At 37.3% G+C, this 10,616-nt stretch overlaps 1 protein-coding gene across 1 annotated transcript; it reads right to left on the reverse strand.

Moving 5' to 3' along the window:
• Positions 1 to 2,735: 2,735 nt before the first annotated feature.
• LOC100367436 (alpha-L-fucosidase-like) lies at positions 2,736 to 8,841 on the reverse strand. Its single transcript, XM_078013180.2, has 8 exons — positions 8,443 to 8,841; positions 6,997 to 7,103; positions 6,575 to 6,705; positions 6,018 to 6,151; positions 5,120 to 5,217; positions 4,505 to 4,637; positions 4,164 to 4,334; positions 2,736 to 4,014 (listed from the first exon to the last, which is right to left on the reverse strand). Exons 1-8 carry the CDS (start codon positions 8,787 to 8,789, stop codon positions 3,774 to 3,776), a joined length of 1,362 nt encoding a protein of 453 aa, XP_077869306.1. The 5' UTR covers positions 8,790 to 8,841; the 3' UTR covers positions 2,736 to 3,773.
• Between the last annotated feature and the right edge of the window lie 1,775 nt (positions 8,842 to 10,616).

Raw genomic sequence — 10,616 nt, forward strand, 5'->3', positions numbered from 1 at the left:
AGCTTGCTACTGTTGTATTGAAAAAAGATGCAACCTTGCCAAACATAATCCTAGTTTTAGTGTTACATTTTGGTCTTAAATGGTCTTCTTCAACAATGAAACTGCAGTCTCTTACAAATTTGTGTTTATGAATAAATAATTATAAATTTTGTTTTAAACTGGTAACGTGGCGTTCTTTTATAGTGAGATAGCACACATTGATGGAGTGAAGCAGTCCATGCATCAATGAACCATATTTTTAAGTGGAACCGCCTCTGGATACCGTGTAGCATAGTCCATCATAGTTAAGATGTATCGATGACCCCATCACTGGCTGGCGTAATTGGTCCAACCAAATCTATAGCCACACGCTTGAATGGCATATCAATTAAAGGCATCTTACCTAATGGGGCCTTCACAACTGATCCCTTTGAAACAGTCTTCTGGCACACATCACACGACCTACAAAAACTGGTAACATCTTGATGTAGCCCAGGCCAATAAAAGCTAGTCACAATCCGGTCTTCTGTCTTCTTTATCCCCATGTGTCCACCAAATATTGAATCATGGGCAATCTCCATAACACGAGTCCTCAACAGTTTTGGCACAACCACTTGACGTACCGTCTTGCCTCCTGGAACTGAACGGTCCCGATGCACACGATATAGCAAGCCTCCATATACCTGGAACTCAGTTGTATGGTGCCCTCTCACTTCTGGTTCTCTCTTATTATAATATTTCTTCAACGATATGTCTGCTTGCTGCATCTCGATTAATTTGTCTTTTGTTGCATGTGCTCCAGTCTTTACATCACACACTTTGAGCAGCTTCAACTTACCAGATTTCTTTGCTTGCACTCTGGTTGTTACTGCTCCACTCACATTCCACACTGGATCCAGGTCATCTGGTGGTCTTGCTCCGGGCACATTCCCAACAATTAACTCATAGATTGGGTCCTGCACACATAAAGCTTCAATCGTGCCTCTCAAATATGGCATATCAATTTTCACCATGGCGACTGGAACCCTTCTTACAGTACGATCAACCATCAACATATGACCCATCTTTTTTGTATACTGGTCATCTGGTACCAAGCTCTTCTTGACTATAATGCCATTACACCCAGTGTCTCTCAACATGGTCACAACTGTGTCACCAACCTTCCCTTGATCCACAGGCAAAGTCCTGTCCTCCACAACGCCACTCTGTTCCATACATGCACCATTCACAACCTTTAACTGCTCCCCCGATGCTAACAACAAATGGTCCTTCTCAATCATTTTAGGCACATCACTGCTAATTTGAACAGCACAGCTAGCACTGATATTAGACTCTTTTTTAACCACTGTAGCTGCACCAGTAGTAGTGCTGGGTTTGACACTCTTTCTTTCTTGACCCCTGTGTTGTCCACTACGGCAGAACTTAGCCACATGTCCTATGGCACCACACTGAAGGCACTGTTCACCTTTGTCATGGTTGACATCTGTAACGCGGGATGGACATTGTGCTGCTCGATGACCAACACCCTGACATACATAACACCGGATACTACTACCCTGTCCCACATCAGTATTTCTTATTATCGTTACGCCTCACCTGGTCCTTTGTGGATAACTGTCGACCATGTGCCACTACGTACTGCTTTGCTATTACTGCCAACTCATCTAAATCTTTGGGTGCTCTTTCTTTAAGATAAACTGCAAGATCTTTTGTACAGGCACCAATAAACTGCTCCTTCACCATCAAGTCGGTAACACCATCATATGTTGCTGCAGTGCCTGACAACTTAACCCATTTAGCAAAATAATTCCTAAGCCGCACAATTAACTGGTCAGGACTCTCGGAACTTTCAGGTTTAATTTCACGGAATCGCTTTCTGTACCCATCCTCTGTAAAATCGTATCTTGTCAACAGCGCCACCTTCACACGATCATAGTCAACTGCATCAGTGTCGGACATCCTGGAATATACTTCCAGTGCTCTAACAGTCAACAGCGCACTCAATTTTGTGGCCCATCTATCTCTATGCCAACTTGCATTCGTTGTAAACCTCTCAAACGGCAATAAATAACTATCAAGTTCGTCCTTACCATCAACAAATGCAGGCAACTTTGGTGACTGTGCATCACTGACCACATTTCGTTGACCGCCAACATCAGCCTGTTGGAGCACCGGCATTGCTGCTTGCAGCTCTAATTTCCTCAACTCAAATTCTCTTTCCTTTTCTCACTGTTCTACTTCCATTTGCATATTCTCTCTTTCGCCTGCTTCCGCTTCCAGCCGTAACTTTTCCTTTTTTTCCTCAATCTCCATTTTCCTTACCTCTGCTTCCCTTTCCTTTTCTTGCTGTTCTGCTTCCGCTTCCAGCCGTAACTTTTCCTTTCTTTCTTCAATCTCCATTTTCCTCACCTCTACTTATATTTCCATTTTTGCCTTTCAGTCTTACTTCGCCGCTTGTCCGTCAGCCCGCTGAGAACTCAATTGCTCCAAAATAAATTTCCCTTTGTCTTCTCCAGTCATTCCCAGTTCATCCGCCCATTCCATCAACTCTTGTTTCGACATATCTTTCATCTCGCTGGCCATGTTGTCTTCTATATGTCTTCACTGTTCCCGGACGAGCCCCCAGATGTCACACGCAACGTAATATTACCGTAATTGGTATAGTACAGGTGTGATGGTTCAAATACCAAAATGGCAACAGTAACATAAAGACTTCCCTGGCGGCGATGATAAAATACGAACACGGAGCCAACAGATGAGGTTTCAACTGGTACTGGTATTATTATACTCTGCAAACCTCTAGTACAATAACGCTGTAAAACTCCACTACTCCAATAACTAGATACTTAAACTCCAATACAATACAATTCAACGAGATCTCCGATCTGAACTTAGTGCTGAAGAACTCCCCTATATATACCCACACTGTCTATAAATAGACCATTACATCAGCATACATAATGAGTCTGGAACTTACTACAAATTTCTAGAATGTTCCATTACCTTCTACAGTGTCCTATTACCTATTCAACCAGCTTCTAAAAATTCCACCCAGACACAGTATGGTTCTAGAACATTCTCAGTCACACGGAAGTGGTAAACAAGTCGTATGCGACATCGTCACAAGTCGTTGTAAAGTTAATTGAAGTTGTTACGTCGGTTCCACACTCCCACACAGATGTACTAACTGCAAAGACACCCATTGTGTGATTCACACATGGGAGTGAAAAACTGAAGAAATGTACAATTGTATGCGATTTATTTGAAAAATAGTTGATGCTATAAAACAAAAATACAAAACTGAATTTCATTTGAAAAATTTTCAAGTAAAATTAGTTTCAGACTTGCTTTGTAAGATACTGTTTTGCAACTTGAACACAAGTTTTCCATTATATCAAAGTATTATTTCACTTCAATGTATCTAGGTAATTCAATGGTGTAATCGGGTTAGCCAATGCATGTACATTATAATATTTGATCCCAGGCTTCAATACTACATACATGTAACCTTACGGTACTTATTTACAAAACGTCTTCTTGTCGAAGATAAATGTTACATAGTATAATATGTGCGGAAAGATAATCACATTAATCATTACATGAGTAACGGTACCAAAATGGACATTACATCATCTAAGTAGCAACAAAAAATACCTTCATATGTACATCCAATATTCAATTTGTTTTCTCCAATTATATTTTCAGACTTAACACCATTATCCAAATATAACAAATTATATTACTTGTATTACTTTTCTGTTTATTTGTCTCAGTAACTCCACTCTCTCAAATTATTATTTTATATTTTTAAACTTTAAAACCCATGCCCACTGACATGGTATTTGATCTGCATTTAGTGTTGGCATGGCGACGGTGATACCCTTTGTTGGATTTGGTTTCCATGACAGCATTGTTGCATATCCCAGCATTTGCACAGTTGTTTTTTCAGTCGATTGTGGAGATCCTAGTATCAACTCATTAGATGGTGGCCAGTCTAGTACAATACCATACACTGCATCAGGTTTACTGGTATACCTATAATAAACAGAATTATAAAGATTTGAGATTCATTGTTTCCAAATCATACCACATTTATTCTGACCAATATATTGCAAATATTACAAAGGTTTGATATGACAATTGAGACGTGATGGGGATCAAGGATGATTAGCCGATTTACTCACCATACACCTTTCGTTACTGTGTCATTCTGAGACGTCCATGGCTTACTGGAGTAAATAGCTTCTCCATTAACTTTCAACCAACCTCCCATATCACGCAGTCGTTCTTCAAAAATGGGCATGATTCTACCATCATGGGTTGGCCCAATATTCATTAAAAGATTGCCTCCACAACTAATATAATAAGAGAAAATGTCAATGAAATACATATTTTCCTGACATGGTTTCCATGAGACCTTTTGAGTAATTTTTACCATTCAATGTATATGGTCTGGTATTTATGAATGAAAATTGAATGAAAAACATGTCTTGATGCAGTGAATGTTTCGAAAATAATCATGTACCTGACAGTTTCAGCTAATGATTGGGTTAAATCATCCATATCTAAGTAGTCTGAGAGGTAAGAGTCTCTACGATAACCCCAGGATTTCTTGTCAATTGTCATGCAGTTCTCCCACTTGTGTTCCTGTAACACTCCTGGAAGAGAAAATTCCATGAAGTGCATACTTTGAGGTATCCTCGTAATAACCTTATTACATACATCTTTTCCTTCCAAGGATACATTATGGGAATGCCAAAATCCAAAAAGATTAGAACAGAACTTCTTTGTGTGGAGTCCGGTTAAACCCTGGTGGCAACCATGTTTGTTTTTATTATTAGAGGACGCTTACTTGAGTAATCATTCCATATTTTGAATTCACAATTCCTTATATGGTAGGATGAAAATACCCCGCAAAATTACCACACGCTGGAACTTATGGCGTTACGTTGATAGATTTATAATAATATAAAATAACATGACATATAGCAAAACACAACTTGTACCCATTTTAATAAGAAAGAAGTAAATCAGTTAAAGGAATACAGTGATATTTGCAAAGAAAAATGAAGCCATATTTAGTTCTTCCTTTCAAAATACAATATTGTGAAAGTCTGCATTAATAAAGAAATAAACTTACCAGGGTTATAGCGATCGGTGCATGTAAAATAACCACCATGATGACAAGTATCTCCACTACCCCATCTATCATTAACAACTACCGTGTCTTTCACCGGACTAAAGAGAAAGGAATAAAACACACAACTGAAACATGGGTAAGAGAATCGCAAGACAAAATAATATTATTTAATGTGCTAGTTTATAGGTCGCCCAAATTACTCACCAATTACATTTACATAGTCACTTTATTATTCAGAATCTCATTAAGAACATATTTTGGTACAAGTTCGAGAAAAATGCAACTTCCCTGCATGGTAGCAGATAGCACTTTGAGAAGTCTTTCTCTTTTATTTGTATTGTTTTTCAGTGAGCCTTTTTACTTGATAATTATTCTTATACATGTCATGTTTATACTCAAGGTGATATATTACAGCAAAACTGTGCTTGATTTCAAAGGGTCAAAGGTTGAATACGACTTCCAGGTTTACAGTTTTTATGTGTCAAGAACAATGCTCCCTCAAAATGACTATCCTTGTCTTGTTTATTTTGAGGTAAGATGTGCATGTAAATTGGAACACATGAATACATGTTATGATTTATGACAGTCTCAAACATGTAATAAGAGGATTTATTTTATTTATGATCTAAATTGAGAAAATTATATCAACAATAGCAACAACTGCCTAAACACCTATGTGTATAAGACTTGTTTTGATACATTTTTTCCATGCATGCATATAAAAAACCATTGCACATGATTAAAATAACATTGATACACATTTTATCCAATGCCACATCTATGCCACCAAGGCATATGTTTGATCTGCCACAGTTCATCAATGTGTGTCAAACAAAATCCTATTCTATCATACTGCAATATATTTTAAGTGCTAAGAGGTTTAATTAAATTCTCATACCTGTAATTATATAGCCATGCCAGGAAGTCTGTACTATTCCAGTATGTGTCTGGAGCTTCCCAGTCACCATCAGACCAAACAACCTCAGGTTTATACGTATTAACAATCTCAGCTAACTGTGGGTTCATAACAGTCTAGAAATATAAAAATTGTGCATGTAAATGTAGAAATTACATTTTGCCCAAATGATATCCAAATGCATATCTGCAAAGGGAATTTACAAGGTCATAAAGACATTGCATTCTAAAGTGCAACTGTACTGTTATTGCTCATACAATAGTATAAAAGTTTTTATCTACTTTCCTGACAACATTGTTGTGCAAATATTTTTGTATTTTTAAAATTTTACTAAATCCAAATCAAATTAATCCCAGACAGAATCAGACATTGCTTGTAGATCTTAATTATAACAAGATGTAAACACATTCTATATGGAAACAAACTCACAAAATGAGAACAGACAACAGTTGTCATCGGGGTGAAAAGCATGAGGTACAAAATTATGTATCAGAATAATGCAACTAAATTTACTAAATCATTACGGTTTGTATACTTACCTCAACATACTTCTGTGTTTTGAACCCATTCTTCTTGTCCTCCAAGTAAAGAGGATGGAACCATTCAAAAAGTGAATAATACAAACCAAAGTGCAAATCAGTTTTCTTACGAATGGAATTTGCCAGGTCACCTGCAACAAATCATGCAAATGCTGGAGAGAAGCTCAATGATAATAAATCATTTGGTAATAACTTTGGAAACTGGTGAGAGGAGAGCAGGAACACAAGGAATAATGGGTTGAGTTTCCTCAGATGAATCACAGGTAGTGTGATTAGATCCTAAACGCATCTTGGCAAGTGATTTGAATGAATGCAGTCTTGTACAAATAACATGATTATAACTGTTACTTCTATATATTTTGAATCATGGACCAAATGATATTTGTTATTTACATTTATCATGTTAAATTACATCTACATACCCAGGAGATCTCTGTGTGGTCCTAGGTCCACAGCGTTCCAATTCCAAGAGTACTTAGATCCCCAGTTAGTCCAGCCTTCATGGTGTTTACTTGTTAATACCAAATATCTAGAAACAAACACATGTAAGAATGAATCATATAAACTTGACTGATAAAAAACTGTATACGAGGCCATCATGATCTATGTTGGTTTAAAATCAGATATCAGTATATATTTTGTTTAGGTTCTCGTTGTGGAGATCAACTCTGACCAGAGACTTATTTCTGGCAATGTTTTAAAATTAGAACACAATGAAATAGCTGGTCTCCAGGTGGTGTATGTACGACCCAGTGTTTATTTCATGGCAGTAGACAGCAAATGTTCCTGAGTTCCACCATCTGTGTTTATTTCATGGCAGTAGACAGAAAATGTTCCTGAGTTCCACCATCTGTGTTTATTTCATGGCAGTAGACAGGAAATGTTCCTGAGTTCCACCATCTGTGTTTATTTCATGGCAGTAGACAGGAAATGTTCCTGAGTTCCACCATCTGTGTTTATTTCATGGCAGTAGACAAGAAATGTTCCTGAGTTCCACCATCTGGCTACCAAGGTTTTCCCAATAAATTTATTTAATGAACAGCACTATCTGTAATGATGGTGGTGTACTCGCTATTCGGGCTATGTTGCGCAAGACAACGTTTACAAGGAACTGTTACAACCCCCTACCAGGCTGCATTGTTGTATACGGTTGATTCGTCCTAAAGTCGATACATTCGATTTATTGTTACTGTGATTATAACCTAAAAATTATGAATTATTATGCAAACTAGGTAATTAATATGAGCAGATTTTAACCCAAAATTGAGCAGGTCTGTGCATTCTCATAGAGCATCTATGTACCAAGTTTCATTGAAATGTGATGATTAGTACTTTAGATATCAGTGGAAAAGCCGAAAAATGACTAATAATTATGCAAATTAGGTGATTAACATGCATACATTTTTTCCAACGTCTAATTAGGTACGAGATAGTCATGGTACTAATCATTACATGTCAGTGAAGCTTGGCACATAGATGCTCTGTAACATTGCACAGACTGATTAATTGTACATTAAAATCTGTGCATATTAATACTGATTTGCATAATAAATTAGTTTTCAGCTTTTCCATCAATATCTCAAGTACTTATCTTATTTCAATGAATCTTGGTACAAATATACTCTAAGACAACGTGATGATCTAGGTAGTTTTGAGTTTATGAATAATTTACTTTTTAACTTTCCACCATTTTTTTGATGATTATTAATCACATTATAATGAAACTTGGTACATGTACACCCTAATATGAAAGAATATACCATGTGTTGAATCATGGACCCTATAATATAATATGGTTAAATTAAGACTTGGCAAACGCGTGACGGTTATCAGACACGCCCCTTAGAATTTGATCATCAGATACTCACTTGGCTCCAGATGCCTGCAAAATATCAGCCCATTTGTCTGGATCGTAAAACTCTGCTTTGAATTGAGGAGCAAAGTCTGGGTACTGGAAGTTGGGCGGGTAATTTTCTTCCATGAATTTCACATAATCGGCTTGCTTGCTAGCTTTCCATCGATACCAAAACCACTCGTTTTTAAAGCTGGGTACAGAGAAAACTCCCCAGTGTATGAAGATACCGAATTTGGCTTCATCGTACCAGGACGGCAAAGGACGGCTATCGAGTGAAGCCCAGTCTGGGTCGTACTTGGCCGACACCAAAAAGTGTACCAAAATACAAGCAGAGACAAAAAAAAGGAAGTAGGACTTCATTTTTATAACTGCGAGCAACCACAGCGGTCGCTCAGTCAGGTGACCATAGTGCTGTATAGCGCCCACACAGGTGAAACTCTCGCATTTCGTAAATATAAAAACAAACCAGTAATGACGTGGAAGCACGGACGCAGTCCAAGAAAAGATATTTAAATGAACTGTTATTTTATTCACAATGCATTTTATGTAAAACATACTGAGAATAGAACATTTTAGTATTTTTACAATTTGAATGAAAGTTGATGGTTGATATTTACAAATTGTTATAAATATGTTTATAAACCAAGGCAGACAGCTGGCTGCCTTTCACTTATTTATTGTGATATATTTGTTCGCAAAAGACATTGAAATTAAGTTTTGTTTTCAGAAAGTAAAGCACAGTATACTAGTTGATAAAACTCATTGCTATAGTTCTGTATTTAAAAAAAATAACGTCCGAGTTCACTCTCTACAACAATATTGCTCGATTTACTTGAAAACTGGGTGTGCATTTGTTCAAATTGTGATTTATTCTCAAATTTGTCCCAGCAAATTTCACCACCTTGATTTTAGCAACTGAAAAATAAAAGCTCTCATACCTCTAAACCGCAAATCGAAATCAGCAAAATTATCATTTTAAACAATTTTACAACATTCTAAATTAAGAAAATGTATAATAAATATTCAAATCAAAGTGTACGCTGTTCTTTCTCAACGTTTTTTTAAAATTAATTCCCACGTAAGTATGGGAATTAGTTATATTGATTTGAATACCTAGATAAAAACATTCAGTAAATTTCCGAAATTCAATTGTGTGTACTAGTATTTTCTAAACTTGAAGATCGGAATAAACCCCAGTAGATAAATTTTAATGTAAATACCGACGATAATGGACTTAAATCACAATGCACTGTTGTACGGATTAAATGCTACAGTGTTATTTATAATACGATAGTATCTGAATACACGGATTTAAACTAGTGAAAAGAACGTCAATTAGATTTAGATTCGTGACACACCCTGTATATTAATGTGCAATATGAAATACTCACTTGGCTCCCGATGCCTGTAAAATATCAGTCCATTTGTCTGGGTCGTAAAACTCTGCTTTGAATTGAGGAGCAAAGTCTGGGTACTGGAAGTTTGGCGGGTAGTTGTCGTCCATGAATTTCACATAGTCTGCTTGTTTTTGACCTTTCCATCGATACCAAAACCACTCGTTTTTAAAGCTGGGTACAGAGAATAATCCCCAGTGTATAAAGATACCGAATTTGGCTTCATCGAACCAGGACGGTATAGGGCGACTGTCAACTGATGCCCAATTTGGTTTATATTTAGTGACGACGTTGTTCTGGAGCGGTTCCGGGAGTACTTCTGGTGAAAGCTTACTTTCTTCATGAATTGTCTTGCTATAGGATGATTTTGTGAGATTGAACATTAAAGCCTTGCTCGGTTCTTCATCGCCTGTGTCCACCTGGAATTCTTGTACTACTTGTTGGCTGTTGTCTGGGGCAACCTCGCTCCTTGCACGATTTGTGGAATTACCGACGCGAGACGAATGCGAATGTGAATGACTGTCCAGCAAAGTCAAAACCCGATTCACCTTAGCCATAGCAAAAATAAATAATATTGCGAAAGCGAAAATGAAGTACAAGAAACAACGTTTCAACGAAAGTGTACGTAAATAGGGAAGTATACCCTCGATTCTCCACATGTCATACAAGGTGCCACTGACTCAATTGGAGTCAGCGTTGTGCTCCGAGAAAACTCTGTGGAAATATAGGCAAAGACGTAGGAAAAGTAGCAGACCTTCAATTTTGAAAGGATCAACTACATCACAGTCACTCT

Source organism: Saccoglossus kowalevskii, chromosome 8 (assembly GCF_978046115.1).
Source record: "Saccoglossus kowalevskii chromosome 8, keSacKowa6.1, whole genome shotgun sequence".
Classification (NCBI taxonomy): domain Eukaryota; kingdom Metazoa; phylum Hemichordata; class Enteropneusta; family Harrimaniidae; genus Saccoglossus; species Saccoglossus kowalevskii.

What these genes read in the sequence shown, in the direction of transcription:
- LOC100367436 (XM_078013180.2), bottom strand. Translation starts at nt 8,789, where the DNA reads ATGAAGTCCTACTTCCTTTTTTTTGTCTCTGCTTGTATTTTGGTACAC. An exon ending in TTGCAGGCATCTGGAGCCAA is followed by an intron (nt 7,104 to 8,442) that starts GTGAGTATCTGA and finishes GTTTGTTTCTAG; the next exon opens with ATATTTGGTATTAACAAGTA. An exon ending in GCATGGCTATATAATTACAG is followed by an intron (nt 5,218 to 6,017) that starts GTATGAGAATTT and finishes CTTTCTCTTTAG; the next exon opens with TCCGGTGAAAGACACGGTAG.